We start from the raw sequence: 27155 nt of genomic DNA on the forward strand, positions 1-27155 counted from the left end.
ACTGTGAGTTCCAAATGACACCGCCCACTCATGAGTGTACACAGCTTGAAAGCGGTCCATATCTGGAATGGTTTGGAGGTGGAGCGGCCCAGAGTCAGTTGCCATCTGGGTACTGGAATTACAAACCAAAAGACCCAGACTCAGATTCTCTAAAGGTTTCACAAAATAGCCAATAGAGAACATTCAGGGAATGTTCCCTGAAGGTTCTCCAAAGGTTTCTCAACAATAACCTTTAGAGAACCTTCAGGGAACATTAGGGAGTTAAAATTAATACTAAATTGTGTTAAATGTTTGTTTATGAGTGAAATATTACATTTAAAACAAAACAAAAATGAAAATCACAATAAACAAAGCAAAGCAAAAATCTTGGCAGCATGCAGATTTTCATAATTACATTTGAACTCAATATAGATTTACTCCTCTGTTAGTTCAGTTTGCTGTTGCGTTCTGCTAGTATTTAGGACAGTGTGAGTAATGTGAACTTTCTTCATATACTGGTTATTAGCGCTAAAAATGTAAGTGTAGATGTGGATGTATAAAATGAAACACATGACATTTATTTTATAGACAATAAGTTCTCTATTGGTTGGATTATGTTACTTGGTTTGTACAAGTTACATAGCAGCCTCCATATGGTGGAAGTACTGCTTCAATACCTTCAGATTGACAGTCTGCCACTATCTACATTTTTAATGAATGGATTCTGGGTGTATGGTTCTTGATGCCATTTAAATAGAGAAAAAGTTATGAAGAAAATATAATTTTTCTTACTATGAGGCTACACTGTGGGTCAACATTGTTTATATCAGCTTTATTTTAAGTGCAATGAATTTAAAAGCACATATATTGACTGGACCATGTACGGAAACACACTGATGTTCATAGTGCTGTTGGGAGGAATTATGGAGGAAACTCCAAACTCTCTTTCAGTCTGACAGACAAGACAAGCAAAGGAAATAATTCTGTTTGATGCAGAGAGCTTTCAGTACTTTAAAAAGAACCAAATGTATTCACTTCATAGTTACTTATGCATTTTTTATGCAGAGAAGACAGATGTGTTTGTGTTTGTGCTTGTGTAACATGTGTAACTGAAACTGAACTCTATATTTTATGTTTTCAATATAATGTTAGTCGGATGTCAAATTACAGTAATTATATTTTAGAATTTACCACTGCTTACTGGATAAAAGAAATATTCATACAGTCAAAGGTGATACACTTGATTATCTGAGGTTCAGCAGGTTTTTAGAGTAGCATCTAATGATACTATACAAAATACCTAATTGTGAAAAATACACTAGTAAACATATGAGTACTTACATGTGTTTATTGAGTCTTTGTCATTTGAAAAACACCAATCAAAAGAAACATGTTATTTCAGTAAATATGAAGCATTTATTTTTATCATGAGTTAAATTCAACATGTGTTGTCACTGAATAGTCATTTAAAAAGATTTTCCTCACAAACACAACATTAATTGTGGATGTCATCATATTTAGGACAGAGCAGAAGACAGAGCAGAAAAACAACAAAACTCATTCATACGTGGATACAATAGCAGATTGGTTAAAATGAATTAACATAACATAGAACAATTTAAATTGAACACTTCAAATATTTTGGAAACATAAAGCATCCTTCATCAATTATGTTTGAAATGTTCTTTAAAATAAAACATTAAACTTAAAAGAAAGTTACAACAAAAACAAAAAACAGAAGATAATATTTGTTTGACATTATTTCAGATGTAATATTTAGATACGTATGTGTATAAGAAAAAATGTGGCTTCCATCCTGTCCTGTCTGACAACTCTATATTGATTGAACTTCTGTATTTTGTTGTAATATATAACAGTTTCATCAATTCTCTCTCAACCCCTCTAAATCTATTAAAATATGCAAATTGAAAATGAATATACAGCGATGATAATGTTTTGGATGTTGCAAGAGCTATCTGATGAGTTCAACATAATAACAAAGGTAAAATATGTCCATGATCATAATTCATTATGTTTCAGCTCAAATGTTTTGCACATTTCTTTGCTCCTGGAAACAACTGTAACAAACAAAGTTCATGAATATTTAAAAAAAAAAAAAAGAATGATTAAACAAAAAACCAAGATATCCATTTTAGGATTTAGGCACATATCAGCATATAACCAATAAACAAAATATAAAACAAAAAAGCTGAAATACATAAATGAAAATGGTTGTGTCAATCATGACACCTTGGTGAGATTTTTATACTTCAGTAATATGTACATTGTTTCTGACAATGTTTGTGCATCCTATAAAACAATAATGCAATAGGAAGCTTTGTCTTGTCACATTTTCCCTTTAACCCATTGTTGTAGTTGTGTTGGCTCACTCACACATTTCATCCAGACTTTTAATAGCTTCTTTTTTAGAGTGCCTTCTCCACTCTTCGGGAATTTCACCAAAGCCCTGGAATTTTAAGTTATAGTGGTCTTCCAGCTGCTTTTGAAATCGACATACAAACCATTTCCAATATGTCAGCTTAGACTCATCAGCGGTAATTCTCCAGTTAGCATATTCTGGGCCACCAGTTCGGTACAGTTTAAAGGGAATGGTCTTTTCTGAATCATGATGAGGGTAAAAACTGTGATCACTTGCAACTTCTGTTGTGCAGAAATTGATGCACATCTCCACTGTGCCTCTATAGTGCCATCCTTTGATTGCAGAGGGTCGATGGAAAGGCACGCTGTGATCGTCAGGACTGTGATTTTCCAGGGTGTTGGTACAGACAGCTGCACAGAATGGACACGTTACCCAACAGCAGTTACACAGCTGATCGATGAGGATTTGATCTGGCTTCAGCCTGAATTCTTTCATCTTACCCAATGAGACGCTGCTCATCTCGTCAATGATGGATGCAAGTCCTTTCTCTATCTCTTCTTTAAGAAAGTCAAATTTGTTTATGTCACTGAAATTTTGAGCACAAATGGTGTTGAATGTTAGCTCATCATTAAGCAAACTGGAAAATTTCTTCAGCCACATGTCTGTGTCTCCTCTCTGAGCTTTGACTTTCTCTGTTGCAGTGAACAAAGCTTGACTCACAAGTTTATTGATGTCGTCAACATTTTTCTTGAGTATATTCAGTGCTTTATCTTTGTGTTTTCTGAAGATGTATTTCTTTACTTCCTTTCCTATGAAATTTTCTGCTTGGTTCCTTGGACGTCGGATGTAGTTGATGTAACTATCAAAGTCTTCTTTCTCTGCCAGTGACTTCAACACATATTTCTCCAAGTTTAACCTGTTCCCATTGAATGCTGGGACACTGCACCTCATCTCTCCAGCGAGATCAATGGCAGTTTTGTTACAGACAGCTTCAACAGTGGAAACCTTCAGTTTTTCACAGATCATTTCTCCAAGCACAACAGCAGATGAGTTTCCTTTGCAGAAGCTTTTGAAGATGTTGTAATATTGTATTTTTTTGCTTTTCACAAAAGTTACAGCATCATTGTTCATTTTGAATTTGTTGTGGGACTCTGAAATCCAATTCCCTGCCATGTCAAACACATACAGTAAGAGATCAATTGTAAACTCCTTCTTTAGGGCATATTTCCTGTTTGATTCAAATTCCGTCACTTTTTCTTTGACATTTTTGGCCACCTCTTGCAAGTAAGTTGGACTGTAGCCTCGTGTAGCTACAGGTTTGCTCTTAATTGCATGAAGGGACTGTTGTTCAACATCTTCAATGAGGGATCTGATCAGCATTTGTTCTTCATATGGAAAATCTCCTCTTGGTTTAAGTGCTTCTTTTTGTCGTATTGACCCAAATCCAAATAATTTTTTAACAGACACCCAGGTAGTTGTCAATATTCCTTGCCCTTTTGTGTTCCTGTTTTCCCTCCTACTGTCTTCGGATTGTTGGCTTTTGTTGCAGAGGTCTTGGTGCTTGTTCAGGGTAACATAGTCAAAATAATCCCCAATCATTGATATGTCTTTGTAGCTCTCACAACTCTTTGAATCATCGATAAGAGACCATTCAATACCAAGCTCCTGCAGGATGGACATTTGTTCTTGTTCCAGGTTGATGTCCTCAATAGGTTTAGTGTCTCCAGTTAATTCAGTAATCCAGCCACTCCAAACAGAGTCAAACTGTTTTTCAAGTTCCTCTTCATCTTTGGCCTTGTCTTTTAACTCATGAGCGAGTTCTTTGCTCTTTTGTAGCAGCATCTTTTCAAACTCTGTCTTCTTGTCATCTAGCTTTTTACAAGCATTCTTCTGCTGGATGACTTCATCCAGTTTTCTTTTAACTCCTCTCACCTGATCATCATGAAACTCTTTGATTTTGGTTTCAAATCGGCCTCGCCACTGAACCAACATTTCTTTGTCTCTGTCATCATCAAAGTACACCTTCATATATTTTTTGATTTCTTCATATGTTTCGCTCATTTCTTTAAAAAGATAACCAAGGTCAACTTTGTCAAGTTTTCCATTTTCAATTCTGTTATAAAGCTGGTTCTCAATGGTCAACATGTTGCTCCTCAGGGCCCAGGTCCAGTTCCCATACTGGACCTCAAGTTTTCTGTACACTGCAATTTCAAGTGTGTTTTTGAAGCTGAAAACAAAGTTTTCTTTCAGAAGAGCATTCCACAGGTCCTTTATGTTGCTTTTGAACTGTGAAAGAGTCGTCCCTTTAGACTGTGAAGCTTTAGAGAGGATGATGTTCTTTAAATCCTGGATGCTCTCACTATAACCCGGATTTGGAGGAGCCATTGGTGGACTTCCCTCCCAGAGTTGGGCAAAGTATTTCACATCTTTTTGCACATCAAATGCGATGACATCATTGAAGCACTCAGCATCACAAACCTCCTCTTTGGCAGCTAGTTTAGTCATCTGGTCCAATTTTTCTTGCAGTCGTCTCTTTCCATCCATGTTTTTCTCTGCAGCTGCAATATCTGTAACATTCTGGTGAACAAACACACAACTTGGAGAAAGTTTAACTCTCTTCATCCTCATGAAAGCCTGAACAACAATCTGCAGGACATCTTGCATTTCAGCTGGATTCTCTCCAAAGATGTTGATCAATGTCATGTTTCCCAGACCAACGACAAATGTCGCCAGTTCATTGTCGTGGTGAAGAGTGGCGTTACCTGCCAACTCAAGAGCACGCAGTCCTTCAGTGTCCACCACTAGAACATAGTCAAACTGAAAGTCTTTCTTCATCTCCTCTGACACTTTGACCAGCTGCATGAAGGCACCCTTGGTGCACCTGCCAGCACTTACTGCAAACTGTAATCCAAACATGGCATTGAGCATGGTTGATTTTCCACTGCTTTGTACACCCAAAACTGACAAAACAAAAACTCTCTGATCTCCCAGTTTCTTGATGACTTCATCTAAAAGACTAGAGATCCATGTTAAAGGCACATGACCTGCATCACCATCCATCAGCTCCATTGGGTGTCCTGATATCATCAGCTCTGCAGCCAGCTCAGGGTATTTAGACCAGTCAGTTTCTTCCATCTTTGTTTGTTCCTGCAGAGATTTATGGGCTTCATAGATCTGTCCAATTTCTCTAAAGATGTGCTCTAAGCCAAAAGTAGCTGACTGCAGTTTTGCTGATATTTTCTCAAGCTCAGTTTGCTTGCTTATTAGCTGATCAGATTTGTCATGTTTCTTCTTCAAATCCAAGACTTCAGACCATTTTTCATCATATTTTTGGAGAATTGAAGACAGATCATCTGTTGAAAGTGCATCTAGTAAGATCTGAATCCATTTCAGGAAATACTCTCTCTCCTCTGATGGCAGAGACGAGAGGCTTTCAGTGAACAACTTCATCAGTTCACTACATGAAGCAGCACGTTGTTCTTGACGTATTCTCCCCAGTTCCTGTTGTTTTTTACATTTCTCCTTCTCAATGTTCCCTTTGAGGTGATACTGTTCCTTGTTTATTTTGCACCAGTCATGCCACAGTTGGCCTTGACAAGGCAGATATTCATCTTTGATCTTTGAAACATCCATCTCTTCAAGTAAATTCACTATTTTCATAGCAGCACATTTTCCTTCTTGGCAGACTGTGTCATCTTCATCCACTCTGATTCCAGAGACCTCAGCCATGGTTTCTAGCTGGAAGGATTTATGTGGTCCAGACAAAATTTTTCCAATGATTCCTCTCAGTTCTTCAGAAACATCTGACCAGCTTCTGTCTTTCAGACCCATTTTGTATTTTCCCTCTTTCATCTCAGCTGCACCACAATCATTATCAACAATGAGACAAATGAGAGGTTTTGGAGACTTGAGAAGGGCTGAGATAACTGTCCAACTTTGGTCACTTTTCTCCAGAGTTGGCAACAGAACAACATTGACCGAAGATTTTTCTGTCAGTATTTTTCGCTGTTTTTCAATCATCAGAGCATCACCATGAAGATTACAGAAGGCAATGCAGTCAGTGAAGGCATCATTGGGTTTTCCAGCAGGGCAGTACCATGCAATCTCTGCCACACCGTCCAACAAATGGCGAGATTTGGTGCTTCCTGGACAGTTTCTATGGAAGAAGGTGCTGTGACGGTCGTTGATCAAAGTGTTCATCAGCTGAGATTTAGACAGTGATAGCGTACCAAGACGGAAAAATGACACCATGGGTGTCTCAGCTTTGCAGATGGGCATACTCTTCATGGTGACAGTGTTTGAATCATCTTTGGTTTGAGTTATCTTCCAGCTTTTCCTTATTTGTCTGAATGTCCACAGAGGACACTCAACATCCATTGTGACTGGGTCAGGAACAAGCAAAGGTAAGGCGTACTGACACTGTGATAGCTTTGTAATCATGTTCTGCTTAAGAGAGCTGTCTGAGCAGTGAAATACTGCCATTTGAACATCCATTGGATGCACATGAGACTGTTTTGTCTGATCCGAGTCTATTTTGGCAGTAAAAAGAGCATCAAAGTCATCATTGTCTGTTTCTGAGTTCTGTGGAACAGGCTTCAAGTGGCTCACCTCAGGACTGTCTTGTTTTACAGGAATATATCTGGCTCTGTAATCTAACATCATCAGCCTCTGAAGAAAAGTGTTAGCTAGATCTTTTGCGGACGTGTCATGGTGCTGTTTTACAGGTCGACTTATTCTAAGAAAATCTGCTGGTGTCAATTTCTGATGATATTTTTCTTGAAGGTGAAGTCTGCTGAGCAGTGTTTCACTTTCTTGTTGATATTGCTCCTTCCTGTTGATCTCTTCAAAAATCTTTTCTGACTTCTGTAAATAATAAGTAAATAATTATATACTGTATGTAAAAATGAGAACTTCAAATACTGGGTTATAAAGTAAATAGGCTTTTATTTTGAATTCCTTACCTCATCCTTGTTTCCATCCACATCCGTATGTAAGATACCTACAGTACAACAATAAACTGCATTAACAGAGGGACAGAGCAATGTACTACCGGTACTGTGGTTTCTGTTATTAATGCTGAATTATTAGTTTATTTAGTTTTCTTTTTTCTTGACAGGGTTCAAATGAGACTGAAAGAGCCATGCAAAGTTTCAGTTAAAGAGTGAGTACACCATCTAATTCTGCTTGGTCCCTCCCTTTAATAAACTAAAAGAAATACAACAGAGAAGGTGGGAGGTGATCATGTCAATTTGAGGTGTGGCCTCATGGGGCACAGGGGACTCTGACTAATAAGAGTGGGGGATATCAAAAACTGATTCTGGTTCTGATTCAATATACCAGGGCCAGAACCATAAATGCCAATACTTTTTATGATTAAAAGTCCAACTGAAATTGCATTTAGTTATCCATTTTTCAGTCAAAATGTTTTTAAAAAAAAAAGTATTTAAAAATGAAGATAATGCAGAAGTACCAAAAACTGCAGTTCCTTGAATGGCCACTTGAGGTTGGCTCCAAAAGCGAGTCAATCCCCATAGACCCCCATATTAAAATGCCCAACTTTATAGCAGAAGTAAACATACTTACAGTCTGGGACAAAAAAAGGTTTTGGTCTCTATAGCTAATTTTCCTTTTCATGACAACTGTACGGGTTGTGAACTTTTTTATAATTCATCTGTTCAAATTTTATTAAGTCGTAAAGTTATGCATAACTAAGGATGTGACTATTTTGAGTGACAGGTTTGGTTTGCTTGTTTCAGCAACCAGGCTTCATTCGGCCCTCCTCAGCTCCACCTCTTTGCCCATTTTTGAGAAAGCAGGAGTTCGGTGGAGTCAGGCACTGCCAAGATGGCGATGGCTGGAGCCACCCACTTTGAGCTTTAAAACCGCTCTTCAGAAACCAATGGGTGATGTCACAGTGGCTACGTCCAAATTATTTACAGTCTGTGGCCCTGACACTGGCAGGGCAACGAAAGAGTAGCAGTTCTAACAAACTTGTGCTGTAGCTACAAGTCATGAACAAGTCTGTGGGTCATGTTGTGTAGCAGACTGCTGTCTAGCTTAGTCTGACTCTCTCATCTGCCTATGACAGAACGCTGACTTTACTGCTTCATGCAAATGTTTGATTGGCTGAATGAAAAGAAGTTGTCTATCTACATAGATGGAGAGCAAACAGTACTCCATCAGATTAATGCAAAAAATCCTGAAAAAAATCCTGAAACCAAAAAGTCAAGCATTTTTCTCTTTGGTTTCTGATTTTTTCTCAAAGGAGAACACAGGACAAGTGATCTAGAGAGCAGATGTGTATGCTGTAGTAGACGAAACAAGACGCAATTACATTTCAGTTGGACTTTAACAGGGTCACTTCTGATCTGAAAAATCAGTGCTTTGTAAAAACTTGATGTTACCAGCTCCATTACTATCATAAGTAATGCTCCTGGATGTCTCCCAATCATGGATCAAAGCTGCAGGTCTGGCAAGCAAACAGCAAGGCCACTTAAAACTGATGAATAAAGAACTGAAGACACTTATCAGGCTAAAACTCACAGATGAACTCTCCTGGCCTGCTCAGTGTGGAATTTAAAATTGAGAGCAGATCAAAATCTTGAAGTCACTGACCATGCCTTTAATAATCTGCTTTCATTCTGAGCATAATGTAATTTTTTCCTCTGATGACACTTGTGCAGTGTACCAAGCCCCCACCAATAGCATTGGGCTATATGGCAATTTTGTCTTAGGTCACATGATGCCCACTGGCCCACAAAGACTTTTTCCCACACACAACTATATGAAAGGAATGGCTTTAAAACAATGAATAACTTATCCGATCAAGAAAATCTTGAAATAACTTTTTGTACTATCAGAATGTGATAAATAAAATTTGGAAAGTCAAGAGGAGCTCTATCAGTAAATAATTTTGTGCTCTTCATGTGTTTGGGGAGTCAGAGGAAGTCTCTAAGGTTGTGCTCAGACAGACATTAGTTCTGCATTAAGAAATGCATCCCCCTCAGGAAAGTGAATGATGCGATTCCACTGATGTAGCAGGGGCTTTTCAAAATGAGCCTCTGCTCATTTCATCCATCAGATGGCACACTGAGCCTGATTTTAAGAGGTTAATACTTTTACTACTTAACTTGCTTAACTGTTGACAAAATGACTAGTTTGAGTCAAGACCTAATTAGAAGTTTACAACTCAAAAAACATTTTGGGGTGTAGTTACTCTTTTAAATCTTGATGAAATGTTTACCTTTCTCATTTGTCGCAGATGTTATCACAGGCTTGACGTCGGGCTCCCCACCTGATGTTGTGCTTTCATCATTCTTCTCTGAGTGTTCAACATCACCTGGTTCATTTGCTGGATCACACTGAGAAAACAAGTGATTTTATTTACCCTTTAGCTCACCAGGTTATTACAACAGAGGTTCTGCTTTCTGGTAACAGATTTAGACTAAACATGTTTCTAGACATTAAAGGGGAACAGAGCAACCCCCTCTAGCTAACACACAAAGATCACAGTTTAATCTTTACTGAAAATGTTTATGTAATATGTTGAACAACAGGACACAACAATATCTTTTTACTTAAAAGTATGAGTTCTTGCCTTTGTTAAATTGATGGCATTAAAAAAGTTAAAATTATCTCAAAATTGTTTGATTTTGTGTCATTTTTATATCAGTATTTATGGTAGCACTAATTACCCCAAGAGTGCTCAATTTACCCCGTCCCCATGCTCATTTTATCCCTATCTTGGGGTAAGTTGTGCCATAGGACTAATTTTTTTGATGGCTCACTGTTCTAAAACTATAATAATTAGATAACTTGTTTTAATTTCTACGGATACACAACAACCTGAGGTATATATAATAACGATTATTTGAAACAAATATACTTTTATTTTGCAGTAAAATCATCAAATGTAAAAAGTGCCTCACGTTTCCCTGTTCTCCCCTACTGTCCAAAATTGAGGAATTGACAGGTTAAAGTCAGCTATCATGTCTTCTAGAAATGCATAGAGAGGCCCAGACAGAGATAATAAATGCAATATTTAAGTTGTTATTACATTACAAATGGTTATATCATGCCAGTCAGACTACAGTAAATCACATATTCCAAAAATAAAAAATAAATGCCTGGATGAAACAGACATATTACTAGATTTGTATGGGAATGTCAGCTACAGGAATTCTGGTAAAGCTTTATTGAATGTATAAGTCATGTAACTGGTAAAATACATCCTCTTCAAGCCAAACTCTGTGTGGTTGGAATTTGCCCTGAAGACTTGTCACTTTACAGCAATCATGGCTTATTGACTTTTCACTCCTCTGGAAAAACACGGACATACCTTCTACAGGAATGTAGAGAAAGGAACTTGAAGCCTGTCTTGCTTTGGAGTAATTTTTGTATATTGTTAAAAGAACAGATGCAAACTTTACTTGTTTATGAATTTTTGGAAAGTCACACTTTTGAATGATTTAGCTTTTTTTCCTTTTTGCTTTTGGAGAGAGAATATGTACCAAGTGTTTAAATGTACATGTTCTATATGTTAAAACTCCAATAAAAAATATCTTTTTAATAAATGTTATTATTGCTAATCAACAAAATTAATTGTGTTGAAGTCACTCTCCATAGCATCCAATTTGGTTGTAAATTAAAGTGTAAGAGCTTACCTTCAGCTTGATTTCAGATGTATTCTTCTCCAACTCATCTGCTGGAGGGAATGTGGAAAAAGCAGATTGCACATTGGATTTTAATCTTACTTTTTAAAAAATGCTGCTGGATGTTATGATACCTATAATTTGACAATGTGCTGTGTTGCAATTTCTGCTGTTTTGTTTGGTCATGCACTGCATTTTCACAGCCTTGATCCATCAGTTTTCTATATTCACTTAACCTGTACAAGGTATAGGGCAGTAGTAGGCAAATAGCAGCCTGTGGACAAAACTGGGCCCTCCTTTGTGTCAATGACAGTACTTTCCTTCAACCACAAATGAAGCAGGCCACTGCTTATTGTGTGAGGATAAGCTATCAATTACATTTATGTCTCATGTATGTTCATGAGTATTTTTTTTGTCAAATCAGTCTCAAAACAAACAAAACATATTAAAAACATATGGGGTTGTTTTTTCACCATGCAGGTAAAACACATACAAATATAAGTCTAACACCTGTAAAACATACAATTTGAAGCTACTTCATGGTAAGTTTACAGTTACAGATACAGAACATACTGGAAACATCAACAAAATTAACCCTTTTGTTTGTACAATCACAATCTCAGCAATAATTTTGTTGTGAGTTCAGTGTTTTCAAATTTAGAAAAATGAAACCCAAGTTGTAATCAAGAACGGTTTTCCTTTAAATCTCACCTGTTTGATTTTGCTGAGACACAGAGGAATCAATCCTTTCTTCTTCCTGAGATTTGTGGTCCAGCAGGTCTTTCTGTTCTTTATTGTCATCACACACCAGTCCACTATAGCAGTGTGGATCGTTTTCACAGACCATGACATCTGTTTTTTTCATTAATGCTGTTACCTCATTTTCATCCATCATACTGTCAAATAAGATGTTTTTTGATCCAATCTCAATGGAATTTGTGTCACCAACTAACACAAGTGTGAGCTCAGGTGTCACTGAAACAAAATAAAGAACAACATCACTATGGTTTAATCATTGACACAGCACACTTTTTGACATTTTTCTGATATTCAATACAAAAAAAAGAATGAATGAAAGTATTTCTTACATTCTTTGATTCCTCTTGCAACACTCTCGCTCTCCACTGCAGTTGGCTCACTAATGTCACTGCTGCTTTCATTATGGACCTCTTTAACATCATCAACCTCCTCTGCTGAATGGTCAAAACCTCCAAATATGGGAGAATAGTGTATTTAGTTTTCATAATTCTCCATAGTGTTTGAAACTTGACTTAAATATAATCTGAAAAACCAAAAAGTCAATTCCAGAAACTTAATTTCCAGTATAGGCTATGTTAATTTTTTTAGATTTCACAAATTCAAGAAACTATATTCAAATTCTTAAAATTCAATGAGCTCAATTTAGATCTAGAATTTCAGGTCAAGTCACTGAGACTGAGATTGCTCAAAACGGCTTGGTTAAATCATGGATGCATTAAGAAGAACTGGATACTATGTTCCAAGATATCACCCCATTCATTCCTATGACGGTTGCTCACTGGGCACATACGCAGAAAAAGGGTCCGACCCAATACCCACACTGATCAAGTGTCTACTTGTGTGATGTATTTGCTGTAACTGCCAACAGTGCCAAAGTGCTCATTAAGACAGCGAGTGTGTGTTGGAAATTTATCTGAGTTCACTGGGACAAGTTTGATTAATAAGGACATGAGCTGTTGGTTTTATTTCATTTCTACATAATGAACAAACAAGTAGGATTAACCATACACTAGGCTATTGAATGACAATAAAACACACATTCAGGAGCTGCAGGAGAAATAAAATTTAAAATATACTGTAAATGTTATTTAGAGGCATGTAGGGCTACTGTAAACGAAAAAACATTCTGTCAATAAGCTTTTCAAGTAAGGAACATATTTCTCAAAGTGACTGATTAAAGGATAGCCTCTGGACTATGGAAACACAAAGTGTTCAGTATTAAATAGATTTTAAAAAGACATTATGAAATATAAAAATCATATGAATACTTTTCATAATGACATATTTTATTTCATACTGTCACTTGCAATTGTGGACTTTGGACATCCACGGGACAGACGGGCTTCCTCGTGCTTCTGCATTTTTGGACCCACAGAGCATGCTCGCTGCTGTTTGACAGCGAGCACATTAGAGACTTCCTCTGACTGAGCTTGCTAACTTCCTGTCAGCTCCCCACACACATGAATGATAAAATGATTTAATGATGCGGCTTGTCTTGAATTTGTGTTTGTGACACTCAGAAATAAAACATGACTACATAGTTTTTGAATAGACCTTTTGATATTTAAATTTTCTATCTGTTTGTGAACCCTAAAATATATATACTAAATAAATAATTATATATACTGGAAATAGTTTTGAATTTTACGACTGACCACTAATTGACTACCTTAAGAGAAATTCAGATAGATGATTTTGAAAGTAAAATATTTCAGTGCTGTAAATTCAGAGGTATTTAATGTTCAACATCAGATATTCATTTGCTTATAAAATAAAAGTGTGTATGGCTCATCTCTTCCATATTCACCTTTCGTATCTGATGCAGTTGGTGCTTCAAATGTGATTTCAGACTCTTCTATTGTTGTTCCTTCATTGTTGCTGTCTGAGTGTTCAGCTTCACTGGGTTCATTCACTGGACCAAACTACAAAAACAGATTTTTTTACAATAAATTCCACAGGTTAGACCCACTGACAACATGAAACCAAGAAAACAGCCTCTAGATAAATATAGATAATGTAAGATAAGAAGTTGAAGATTAACAACATGCAATGGTGTTGCAATTAAGAGAGTGATAAAACATGAAATAGAAGCAAGAAAAAAAAAACTAAAATGCAAGTAGGAATGTATCAAAGTGAAAACAACGTTAAGAGTTATGGAATCAAAACCTCTTTAGTTCAGGATGAAAACAAAATGAGAATAGCTCAGATCTTTCTGGAAAGTTGGATGTACAGATGTGTTACACCACCAAAAGTTTCTACTTGAATTTAAAAATTTGGAGAAAAGGAACTTAGGATCCACTTCTGTCAAATTATAACCTGATTAACTTCAGAAAAACAGGATACTGTTAGAAAATGAATGCAGCTGTATGTTGAAGACAATAATGGAGGTGAAGAGATCTTTCCTTTACCTTGGTTACAGCTGCACTCTCCTCTAACCCCTCAACTGCAGTGCAGGCTAATGTAAGAAAAACAGAATACACATGATGAGCATCAAAAACATATGTTTGATTATCTAGCTGCTTGAGGTTTATTAAACTTTATTTTAAATTACCTTTGTCATTTGCCACAGAAGTTACAGAGTTGACTTCAGGCTCTCCTCCAGCTGCTGTGTTGTCTTTGTCCTCTGCCTCCATTTTATCTGTTCCTCATGCTTTAGATGAGAGTAACAGGACAAAGTCACATAAACAAAATGGACAAATTATTACATAAAGACAAGCACTACGTCTAACAGATAACTCATTTTGATGAACATCCTGAATATTTCCCTGCAGGTGAAAGGTTGCAAAGGTTAAAATGTGGAAAAAGTGTGACACAGCATTTTCCTTTTTTTCCTGTCTAAATGCCAAATTTCCTGCCAAATGGGTCTGCTTGCTTTGCCAACCAATATATGTTTCACAGCAATTGTATGTTTCTCAGCTGATAAATAATATAAATAAAGAAAACTCACCTTTGTTTTGTGTTCTCATAGCTCTGCCTGCTCTGTACAGATGTGACTGTCTGTCTTGTCAGAAATACTTCCTATTATCAAGATCACAATAAAAAAAATCAGTACTAGGTGTGGCCTTCACAAACAGTCCCTCCTCCTTTTCACAGATCTGATGTAAAGTGATGGGTATAAGGAGCAGTGAAGTCCACCATCCCCATTTCCTCTGAATCAGTGATGACAAATGAAAGTGAAACTAGAACAGCTCCGACTCATGAGTTCCCCAAAACCCTGTGACTTCAGAGGAAAACAATACTTACAGCACTAAATTAAACATTAACCAAACACAGTAGCAAACACAAATTACACTGAATCTGTGCAAAACAATAAATAAATAGATCATAAATCACATTTCATAATTCAAGTTCACATTTCTTTGCACCATATTATAGATTTGTGAAACTATGCTGAAGGAGGATTTCCCACAGCCTGGCAACCCACTCTTATTAACTGATCTATATATCAAGTAAATTATTTATTAACCAGTAACAAAGCAATTAATTACAGTTTATAAACACCTTATAAATTGTGTCTTATCAGAAAGCGTTGCTTGACAGGGAATATTGACTAAACTGTAAATTGTTTGCCATAACAGCTTTATAAGGTGTATTATATTATATTGTATTATATCAATGTTGTGTCTCAACTTGTTGTGCCGCACCAAGTGGAAAAATAAAAATCCACTATCGCAGTTTTAAGTAATTACTGTAATAAATCCCAGTTTGAAGCACTGGTTCCTTTACTCAAGTGATTCACATACTGTATGTCTGTCTTCTGCTGAGTCTAGGAGTGTTTTCTTCTTTATGTTTTTTTATACAAGTGTATCAAAAGTACAGTGTATTGTCCTACCTTCTGTCTTCTCTGGCCTTCAAAAAGATATAATATGTGGAGTTTGGGTTTTGCCGAACAGAAAGATAAGAATTAATAGTCACAGTTAATGGAGTTAATAACGGTTTGGTTTTGTGGGATGACGCATTCTTAGATGAGATTGCTAAAACCTTCTTGTAATGAAGTTTCATGAATATTACTACGGTGACAGCTGTTGTAAATCCCTGTTGCCGATCTAAAGTCCGGCCATAAAGTCCAATGCAGGGCTTGTTTGGTTGTTTGGTTGAGAATAGATGCAACCGATACTCAGATATCTCATATACAATATTTTATTGTATTGTATATGTTGCATATGTTTGTAGGAACAAGGCTTTTTATGCTTTATTTCAGGGATGCAAGACATAATAACATAATTCAGGGTCCAAAGTTTGGATTGAAATGTCTAACTATGACCAGACTGTTTGTTTAGGCAACTGAACAGCTGTGGACTGACCTATAATGATTTACAGCATTTGAATACCAAATCCTGGTATATTACTGTGCTGAGTAGTAAATATTACTGATTTAATCATGATCAGGAGAAACCAGAGGAGATATCCACATACACACCGGTGGTTATATAATAGACTATCATAGGATGTGGGTTTACATTGTTACAGCAAAACATGTAAGCAGAGATTTCTGTCTGTTGTCAATCAGTCTTTTATAAATCAGCCTTGTATTCTTAGAAAATAACTTTTAATGTTAAATACACAATGCTATATACATGCAACATGTAACAGCTTCAGTCATCACAACAACCTCAAATGAATATCACAATAGTACAACTGTCTTAGTATTTATTTTATTTCCTAATAACAGTTAATTTATTTACAAAGTATGTAACATGAACATATAGTCCAAATGCTGTTCCTCAAATTTCCAGTTCAGTTGACACCTCAGACCTTCAAAGCTAAACATCTTTATTTATGTAAATAACATTTTGTTGTTGAACATCATGATTATATAGAGTGTTAAGTGTCTATATACTGAAATAAAAGATGAGCATTTTACAGTCAGTTCAACAGTTCATTGGATTTAGATTCATTCAGTGACTTATACTATATAATAGAATAGTTTTGTTATAAATAATCTGTATAAAACCATGGCAACAATGTAGTGCAGAGAGAGAAGCAGGTCCAAGTTCAACATCATACTGTACATCCATCCAGACCAGGATTTGGTAGTTGCTCAATGATGCCCCCATGTAGATGCATGTGAGAATTAGAAGAATCTTTCTGTGGAGGAACCATCGAAAATCACAAACTTCTCATCCTTTCTGACTTCCAATGAACCCAGAACTCAGGTCACTGAACAGTTTCTATGATTTTATTAGACCAATAACATTTCTGCTCTGTTCCAGAAAGAGTTTCTACATCTAGACTTTGATCTCTTCCTCCTCTTCAGAGAAGGCGTACGGTGTTTTGCGGGTGCAGGAAAAAGCAGGAGATGGGGTGTTGTTGCGCATCCTTGTGAAGGACCCGCCACCATAATGACGAGACAACACATCAGCTGCCCTCTGAAACCTTTCTGCCTCCATTACAAGTTCCACTCTCTGAGGAGACCCAATGGACGCATCTGGTGTCCTCAGAGACGACCTCTCTTCCTCTTGCTCTGTCCAGTCAGAGCTACCAGAGTTCCTCCTGTTGTTAATGTTCATGCAGAGCGACCCGCTGCCCATGGAAGGGTTGGGTGAAGTCACCCCAGGGCTCTGCACAGGTGTCGATGTTAGAGAGTTGTCATCTTCTTCTTTCTCACTTTCTTCTTCCTGTTCCTCACCTGCTGCCTGGCTGTGATTGGACATCTGAAGGCAGCTGGGGTTGTCAATCAAGCTCAGTACCTCAGTCATAAGTGAAGGGCCGAGGTCTACAGTGAACGAGGTGAAGGAGTCTGAGCGTGTCAGTGTGGTGCCGACATCTCCATCTTGAAACTGTCTATCAAGGCGAGAGTGGCGGGGCAGAGTGACAAATCCAGACTGCAGACCTGCAGACACACAGAAGGAGAAATTAGTCACTGAACACTTGAACATTACAGTTTACAGCAAATATGTTACCAGGAATATTTAATTAATGTTATATTTACAATTTAAAGACACTAGAGTACAATCCTCTGCTAACTCGTGATGGTAAATCCACCACGAAATGAAAAAACTATTATTTGAACAAATAGTGAATTATATCACTCTTAACCAGAGTGCATTTAAATGATGATGAATGAAACTGAATGAAAGGCTAAGAGGCGTGAGCTGTTAAATTGGGCTGTTAGTCCAACAGCTCAGCAGTTCAGTTCCTTCACCACAGGGTGGCAGTATGTAACAACCCAATAGTCATTTTAGATGTTTTTCACAGTGTCATCCCACCATCTCCACATACTGCAGCTTCTCTACAAGCTGCTTCTGTCTCCTGGACACTTTATGCTACAACTGTCAGACAGGAGGAGGAGGAGATGTAAGTGCAGCACTCTGCCACTAAAAGGGATGAGAACAATAGATAGAGATGTAAATGTGAAGTGAGTGAATTGCTGCTTTTTTCATGATGGGAGTTTGGTGAAGAGTGAGGGACATTAAGTTGTTAAAAGGGTTTAATATCAGGTTAAAAAAACACCTTTACAGAAAAGCTCTTTACTTCGCTTTACTAAAAAAAACAAAAGCGTTTAGTTAACCATAGTTTTAGATTACTTACTTATTTCCTTTGCAGTATTATATATTTACTTATAATATTTTATTATATATTTCTTATTAATTTTTCACTATTGATCAGATTTTCTTTATTTTCCAGACTGAAATCTGTACAACAGTGGGTCTTAGCAGAAGTTGTAAAAGAAAATCATGTAAAGACCTGGGAGAATGTGAAAAGATGGATTAAAATGAAACCCCACTGATAAAAAAAAAAGCTCCCGTCATCCCTCATTTCACTGATACTGTATGCCTGAACCACATCATTCAGTTTGGGAAAATTCCTTATGAGCTGGGTAACAAATCTGGAGAGGGAAAGGGAATTTCCAGTCCAGACTCTGCACACTGCTGCCTGATAAGCTCTGATTGGTTGGCAGATATACTGAATGATGTGTGCATTCAGGCACTCACACACGTACACAAAGATGACAGGAAATGCCAACTAAGTATCTTTCTTTCTAACAAACCAGCTGTGTTTTTTTGTGTTTAAAGACCTTGTTGTGTACAGGTGTTGCCTAGGTGATTCCAGATGACTCAGAAGAAGCTCGCCTGTTTGCTGGTTGTCTTGGAGGAATGTGGGAACGATGGTGAAAGGAGGACAACCTCAGACTCTGTGTGTGTTCGCTGACATTTATAGTCCTGTTTGCACCGACTCAGCTAAGCAGTTCTTTATGCTGTTCGGACTGCTGAAGAGTGAATAGTGAGAACAGCAACTGTAGTGATATATCACCGTTCAACCCAAGATTTTTTTCTAATTCATGGTGACTAGTGGTAGTGGACTGCAGGTCATAAGTAGGTCACTGATCATTCTGTTTGGGTTGGACATTTTTGCCTATTTTTGTGTATATTGCTTGAGAGTTTACTGTAACCTAAACCTGGAAAAATAATATTCTAACTGTATTCCTCTTTCAGGATCTTTCAAATCAGACTCCATTTGATTTTATATTAGAGATGTTTTGAACCACTAAATTATGAATATGATTGTTATGAAATCTCATCAGATTTTTTTTTATCATTTATGTAATTTATTTGATATGAACATCCAGAAAACAGTTGTTTGAATTGTTTTGCTGATGCTTATGTTTTCTCAATTTCAGTATATTGTGTGATTCAGTCATTTGAAAAAGTGAGGTGAAATCTAGGCCATCATGCAAAACAACTTGAGGACCACTTGAGCAAACTGTTAACTGTTAACTGTTAACATATTGTCTATTTAAAAAAACATTATGTTTGAGTGGAATCCTGCTTTGTTTCATTTTCCTCATTAGTTTCACCAGTTTCACTCTCCCGTCAGACCACATTTACTCTGCTCACTTTTAACACTAATGATCATGCTGCTAAGATGCTTTACAAAATCCCAGTCCTATTCAGGGATAAAAGTGATTATCTATATTATCTCACCATATGTACAGAGGGAGTCATCTGCTGAGCTAACAGAGCTGGGGAACATCATCCTCTGTAGGCACCCATTGGGGGAGTCAATGTTCAGCTGGGGCAGGGAGATGGCGTTCTTGATGATGGGTGAGATGTCTGGCGGCGGGGATGTCAAGTCACGGGAGCCCCCTCTCGGCCACGGCCCAGAGTTCTTCCGTACATGCCGAAAGTTGCGTGAGAAAAACCCGGTTGACTTGGAGCTGTTTGCCGAGTCCGGGCTTCCTGGCTCTCTGGTGCCGCCATAGTTGCTAAGGAAGGAAGTGTCACCAAACACGTCTCCGCCACGGCCAACATGCATAGTATGTCGGAAGTCTCCAAGCGGTGGGCTGATCATATCCACAGAGAGGTCGCTCTTGAAACGACGTTTCCCTTGAGAGCCAGGCACAAGGCCTTTAATCCCTGGCAGTTTTCCCAGACTCATGGTGGCCAAAAAGTTCTGTAATTTCCCTTTTAATTTGAAAGCAAGTGTCTGAACTCTGATTACAAGTCAGTCAAGATTGATTTCCAGTTCAGGGTCCACTGTAAAACCAGAGAGAGAAAAAAAAATTAAATGCCTGGACAGTAATGACAGAAAACACAAACATGTGGTTGTTCAGTCTGCAGAGAATGTGTGTATAATCCATTCTCCACACGGCCAGAGCCAACTATTCATCCACTGTCGGCCCACGGTTTCCCTTTTGGAACTACACTAAAAGATGACAGTATGGAAGGAGAGTCAGTCAAGTCCCTGTCTACATCCCTTTCCTCCTCCTTCTCCTCCTCCTCCTCTCTCTCCCTCTCATGCACAGCTATTCCTGCACGTCTGTCTAAAACGACCGAACGCTCCCTGAAAGCCTTTTCAGCACAGCAGCAGCTTTCAATCAAGACAGAATAACAAAGACGATGAATTACAAGGTCACAAGTCAGTTTTTCTGGTTACTGCAGCTTATGTGGTCAGAGAGTTTGGGAATGAGTGGGCACTTGTTCAGATTTGGTTCAGTGAATAACAGTGTAGGAATACAAAATCCAGCCGCAACTGTAAAAACATCAAAAGGCGTGATTTCACATCAGCTGGTTTGTGTGAAAAAAGCAATGAAACAAACTGATGTTCACACTGTATTCACTAAGTTCGGTATCTTTGGGAGGACTATCTCAATGTAATTCTCAATTTATGTTTTGCTTGTGACACTAACAAGACTATACTCTATTATAACATGCTCTATTCTGATGGCAGATCCATAAGTTACTCATCAGGAATTGTTTACTTTCATTTTGTTGCCTAGGCACCTTTCTCATTGCAAACCCTTAAATTAACCAGCTTCACATAACTTCTAACAATTTGATTTTTCATATGTTTAACACTCAATACAGCCCTTCTTTAAAAAGGGTAACAAACTATGTTTTTTGGCTGTATTACTTGGTCACCCCAGTCTTTAGTATGTCAGTCACCTCAGTTTGTAGGCAGTTTACTACCCTACCTCCCATCTACACACTAATTACAGAAGTCTTGTAAAACCAAAACAATTTTAATTTGCCTTTGGCTCCAACCTAGTAATTAACACCTTCATGTAGCAGATAGAATATTAAAGACAAAATGAGACTGGACTGTATATTGGAGCAGCACACTTACTGAAGTATATAAATAACTCTGTTAAGGAAATAATTGGATTGAGTCACTTTATGGGCCAATTTCCAAGAGACTGTGGTTCCCCTCTGACTGTTATTTAGGTTTCAAGTTGCCCTACATGTATTAGTGCTTCAGTTTTTTAATCTGAGGTGTTCTCTGTCTTTAACCTTACTTTCTGAAGCCACACCACCTACATTCACTGATGAAACACATGCATGAAGAAACATTATTGGAAAATCTGCAGTATCTCCAGTCTGTTGCTTACTAGCAGTGGGTCCTTTGTGCGTGTGTTCAATAGATCTCAGTTTCTGAGGATCTTGTGTGTCTCATCCGATAAGTCCTGTCCTGTCTTCCTCAAAGTCCAAGCAGAGAGAGCAGGGGGGTCCACCGCTATGCACCGTCTCCCACTAAAGAGGTTTATCCATGTGTGGCACCACACTGGCCATGGGACATCCTGTCTCCAGGCCTGTCGCCCCAACGCTTTGTCCTCTGATCCCTGGTCCTTCTTCACCCAAGACAGTAGACCTTTGAGAGGCAATGAAAACAATCAGAGTGAAGGGAAAAGGGAGCTGACACTGCCTAGAAAACGGCAATCAAGTAAAGTGTCGTAATCCAGCGACTGTTTTGTCTGCATCGTCTTGGAAGAAAGATAAAACTCCTCTGGGATTGTCCATGCACTGGATTAGCTGTTAATCCCTTCTGTTTTTCCTCCCTCTCGGACTCCCTCACTTGCTCTCTGCCGACTTCAATCCACTTAGTTCTTCGGTGGTTTCCAGGCAGGGGGCTTCTCTGTTTTCATTCAGTTCACTTCAGGCCAGCTAAAGACAGAGACAAGAAATAAAGGAGAGTTACAAACTAGACTTAAGACTAGAGCAGGAGCATTAAGGCACACATAAATGTGTCAGGCAACTAAAACTCTGGATTGACTGATGCTGGGAACGTTTTTTTCTCTCTCTCTCTGTTGTCTGAGGAGTCAGCAAGTCCTCAAGAATTTGTTCAGGAACTCAACTTGCATATAAAACCTGACTTCACAAGGAACTTTGAAGAGTCTTTTATGTATTTTCTAAGTCTGACTCATATGATTAATTTTCATTTTGATACATTTTTTTGACTGCTGGTTGCACAGAAAATGCTATTTGAAGATATCACATTGAACTCTGAAAAATTGTGCTTTTTCTCATTTTATAGACTGTTTGTAACAATGTGTGTGACGTGACGTGACATGACGTGACATGACGTGACATGGGATAACGTGACGTGATGTGCAGTGACATGACATGAGCCCCTGTCTGCATGTGTTCCCCCGCACAGAGCTGACAGGTCTATCGATATCTTTGTACACAAAATAAATACCATAAATCTACTTCTCCGTAGAAAAAAGGTTTCCAGCCCCCTCCAGAGGCCCTGTGTATCTTTTTTTTTTTCTGGATACACTATGAGCAAGTTCTTCCTGTCTGCTGAAGAAATGACTTCCAGGGCAAAGTGAGCACCTTAAGCTCCAAACACGTGACTTCACCAGGTCGCAGCCAGTGTTGGATTAATGTGTCAGGCTGCTGGAGTTACTAGTTGAGGTCAATCTGGACCTGTGATATAACCATTTGAGCGAGGTGATGGTGCCACTCTTGCTGGGTACTGGCTCAGGCTCAGATTACCTTCCCTAAATCTTCAACTAATCCCACTTTTTCAACTCTTCCAAGAAAAATGTACAGGAGGGGTGGCCGTCATTCAAAGTCATTAATCTCAAGGAAGGTTTAGAAAATAGGAAGGGAAGGAGGATATGATGAATTCATGGACAGCAGGATGACAGCAGGATTTATAAATTTAGGAGAGTGACCGTTCATAAAGAGGAGGGGGGGGGGGGGGGGGGGGGGGGGTTGGATAGATTTTAGCTGTTGCCTGACCACTTCTGATCCCTCAGTAACGTTTAGCTTAAGGGAGCGATTAGGGCCTGTGGGGCACCAGACGGTGAGAGGCAGATAAACATTAGCAAGGGTGACAAACAACCACTGTTGGCATCAATACCAAGTTTGGATAAAATCAAACAATATCAGAAACTTCTTTGTGCGATCTCAGTTGAACATTAGTACTTAACTTGCTGGGTAACATCAAGAGTTTCATCCAAAAATGAGATACCCAGCTGAAAAATGCAACAAAAGGGTGTAATTAAATAAAACTGATTGATGACTTTAAGTTATAGTGAGTATAGTTAGTAGTGTTAGATCTAACAGTAATCTTAGAGCATGAACTTACACTTTTGTTTTCATTTTGATACATAAACATAACTATTACACATAATGTGGTGTTTTCCGAGCTGAATGAAAATCATTTAAAATTTCCATCCTGAAATCTTTAACTAGCTTTTCTTTCTTTTCCATCTGTCTGTCTTGCTGATGCTGCATTTCAGCCATCTGATGTCTAATTCACAGCTTTTCTTGGTGTGGTTAACATGTTTACTCCTGATTTTATAACTGCCAATTTCTTTTACCCTGTATCAGTGTTTTATATGATTTTCCTCTTCCTTCATGGCTTGGTGAGCAGTAAACGCAGTTCAACTCATATGTCTTCATGTACAATAAAGTTTAATACCAGCACAGAAATTCACTTTGGGCACTTGAGTCGGAAAATTGGCCTCGTTAGAAACTCAGGAAGGCATTTAGATCTGCTAAACATGTTATTTATCTGTAAATTGTACCTGCAGACATCCATAAACAAGCCTGTTTCGTGTGAGCTATCTGACTGATTGCAGAGACAGGGACAGACTGGTTGGGGGGGGGGTTGGAAAGTGTAATGGGAACAACGTGCAATGGGGAGAGCAGACCGGACGCCATCTATTATGGCCATCAAATAAAGGATCTGAGGACGCTGATGAGAAACACATTTTTACCTCCTTATTTTTTTTTACATGTTTTTTTCCCAGACTTCTATTTTAGCCTCTTCCTTCAATCAATCTTGCTGTCTTTTAACTCTCTTCCTCATGTTTTCTCTCTGATTCTCCCTCTGTCACAAAAACACACACACAGACACACACATGCACCATCATACATGCTTCCCTTCCTCACGCTCCCTCCTGCAAACAGATTTACTATGTTAGTCAAACATCTGGTACCACAGAGCCACAAATTGCAGAACCTGGATTTGATTACATTTGAGGGAATGCTAAATCACAGTGGCTCAGAAACAAATACATATGTGCACTTGTACATACACACATGCAGTGTTGTGTCGCAGTGGGTCAACACTGAGGCTGCTTCCTCCATTGGACCGGAGGGCCATGGTCCTTTTACAGCACGGCACCAACAAACTGTGGTTGAGGTCAGAACGCCCTGACCATTACGCATTGGCTCCAAAATACAACATTCACTCAGTTTACAAGGATCTACTCTTGCAACGTGGCAATACACTTCATGGCCTGCTCAGTCCTTGGTGCGGGTGTGTATATGTGACTGTAATGATTTATGAATGTGTATAATATGGATGTATGAGATCTGAAAGTTATGACATGAGTAAATGATGATGTCTGATGTATCAGACTGTGGACACTGATATATGTGTGACATGAGATATGTGAACACTCTGAACTTCCTGTTCAGTTCTAGGGATCACACTTTTCAAAATGTTCTGCAGAGTCAACAAAACAGGTCACAAGAAGAAACACATTCTCTGCACATCAGACCTCATCAACTAGTTCAATGACTTCTTTTACAGCGCACAAAGAAAACATTGCAAAACAACAGCAAGCTTAGCAACCAAATCAATCTTAACGGTCAGTTTAAACCCTTGCGTTCATTCACTGGTTTCGTAAATTCTTTTTTTTTTTATGTATGGGACTTCTGTCAACACAGGGCAGGAGAAATGAGGCCAAGCAACAGTGAAGTGCAAACACATCTCATTCCATTTCAATAGTCCTGCCTAACAAAGGGTATAAGGAAATGTTGCCTCTCCAAACTTCCACCTTGCAAAGACAAACAAGGAGGTGCAGTTAGTGAAACATTAAAAGTGGCTGTTTAAAGGAACACTGCTCTCAATAAGTCATGTATGAAAAGTTTGTGTAATCGATGTGCAGCAGGGTGGAGTAAACTCCTTGACCTTTAAAGATACAATGAAATTCAAATATTTGCACCAATTGTTTGCTAACCCTCCTTATCACTTTTGATTTTTATGTTTCGCTTTAGTTCTGTTTTTATATCACAAGTGACATGATTTTCACTCGCTGAAAATCATAACCTGTACCTCGACCCCTGAGATCGACTGAGTGTCTTGCTGAAGGACATTTTGGCAGGCCAGATGTTTGGATTTTAAGTACAGTCTCTTTAACTGTGACGCCACCTCCCTGACAGGCATGCCAGCCCACTGATCTGAGATCTGGCACGACTATAGGAGAGTTGTTCCGTGGTTTCACAAGAGGAGCACAGTGACTAATTGATTTTGATTGTTTCCACCAAACACAGATTCAAACTACTTAGAATCAAACTGCAGTTCATAGGGACTCAGTAGGACAGTGGTATGTACTTAACACTATGAAGTCATATCATTTCTATATGAAACGCAGCTTACAGCCAGTACTATCAATATATGAGCTAAAAATACAGATCACCACTGAATTGAAGGGAAGTGATGCTGTAGAAGAGGATGTGCAGAAGGTTAAATATTAGAAGCACTTAAAAAGGACTTCAAACACAAACTTAAATGCCAGCATTTGGAAAAGTTGCCCCTTTATGACAATGCAGTTTGTTTTCAACATATTGTCAAGATTTTTGAGATTCTTCCTCTTGACATATTTTTATTGAATAAGGATGCAGTTTGATGCACCTGCAATGTGAGCGCAGATTATTTGCCCTCATGCAGCTCTGAGTTGTCTCCAGCTTGCATCCCAGATGTCTTTTAAAGCTGACAAATAACACATCACACCTAGCAGTAACTGTGCATACGTGATAAATTCGTGGTAGCCTATTACTTAGTAAAAAACCATGAACATTATAGAGACATGTGAGTCAGATGCATGTGAGCGTGAGAAAATGTTGATTATGTGGTCATTTTGTAAGACAAAGGTGACGCTTTGCAGGTTCAAAATGTTCCTGCGGCTGCGTTCACTGCGCTCTTCTTTTACGCACACTCTAGTTTATTCTCTACAGAGCCAATAAGACTTGCTTAAACTGTGCTGTAACTTTTGAACCATTAGAAATTTACAATATGCGTTACGTAACTGTGTATCATACAAGTTCATTTACAATCATCGCTTCTCTGAATAATCTTACCTTAAAATAAACGAAAACCGCAGTCCCTTCGCAGAGAAACAACTTCCCCACCTGTTTACTCTGTCACCCTACTGGGTTTGCGGTCCGCTTGGACATGAACTTTGCAACAGTGCAGCGGCTCTGAGCTGCTACTGCTGCTGCTGCTGCTGACAAGTGGACTGAAAGGGATGCAGAGGAGGAGGAGTAAGAGGAGGAGGGGTTGGGTGGACTCCAGAAGTGTGAATGACTAAATAATAATGGATTTTGAACGAAGCCTAAAAATCAACATGTTAATCTAAGATAAGTGGATTGAAGTTCTGGGGAGAAACTGAGCTGAACAAAAGTTTTGTTGTGGTATTAAAAATGAATGGCTGCCCGGAGTGTACCGTACTGTCTGTCCCCTCTTCTACTAGACCTTGAAGGAAATTATGCATCACGGAAACTTTCAGTTTCAGCAAACCTGTAAAAACACGTGTAAAGGGCATTCATTAAAAGAGCAGATGAAAAAGAGAAAGAATGGAACAGCAAAAGTACAAGTGCATGTAAGTCTGAAGTGATAAAAATCAGCTGCTGTGATGAAGAAAGACA

The 27155-nt window shown here is 38.3% G+C and overlaps 2 protein-coding genes across 3 annotated transcripts; both read right to left on the bottom strand.

Moving 5' to 3' along the window:
- Positions 1-1309: 1309 nt before the first annotated feature.
- On the bottom strand, positions 1310-14817 carry LOC121884904 (interferon-induced very large GTPase 1-like). 2 transcript variants are annotated; one of them, XM_042394000.1, is made up of 10 exons: positions 14717-14817; positions 14321-14419; positions 14178-14224; positions 13577-13691; positions 12099-12218; positions 11722-11985; positions 11023-11060; positions 9603-9720; positions 7321-7358; positions 1310-7222 (listed from the first exon to the last, which is right to left on the bottom strand). In XM_042394000.1, exons 2-10 carry the CDS (start codon positions 14400-14402, stop codon positions 2366-2368), a joined length of 5679 nt encoding a protein of 1892 aa, XP_042249934.1. In that variant the 5' UTR covers positions 14403-14419; positions 14717-14817; the 3' UTR covers positions 1310-2365. The 2 variants fall into 2 exon arrangements, with proteins under 2 accessions (XP_042249934.1, XP_042249933.1); XM_042393999.1 differs by having other exon boundaries at positions 11023-11063.
- Positions 14818-15944: 1127 nt separating this feature from the next.
- Positions 15945-26916, bottom strand: cdc42ep1b (CDC42 effector protein (Rho GTPase binding) 1b). Its single transcript, XM_042394021.1, has 4 exons — positions 26589-26916; positions 21599-22151; positions 19695-20246; positions 15945-17602 (listed from the first exon to the last, which is right to left on the bottom strand). Exons 3-4 carry the CDS (start codon positions 20146-20148, stop codon positions 16998-17000), a joined length of 1059 nt encoding a protein of 352 aa, XP_042249955.1. The 5' UTR covers positions 20149-20246; positions 21599-22151; positions 26589-26916; the 3' UTR covers positions 15945-16997.
- Between the last annotated feature and the right edge of the window lie 239 nt (positions 26917-27155).

The sequence above is a fragment of the Thunnus maccoyii genome, chromosome 18 (genome assembly GCF_910596095.1).
Source record: "Thunnus maccoyii chromosome 18, fThuMac1.1, whole genome shotgun sequence".
Classification (NCBI taxonomy): domain Eukaryota; kingdom Metazoa; phylum Chordata; class Actinopteri; order Scombriformes; family Scombridae; genus Thunnus; species Thunnus maccoyii.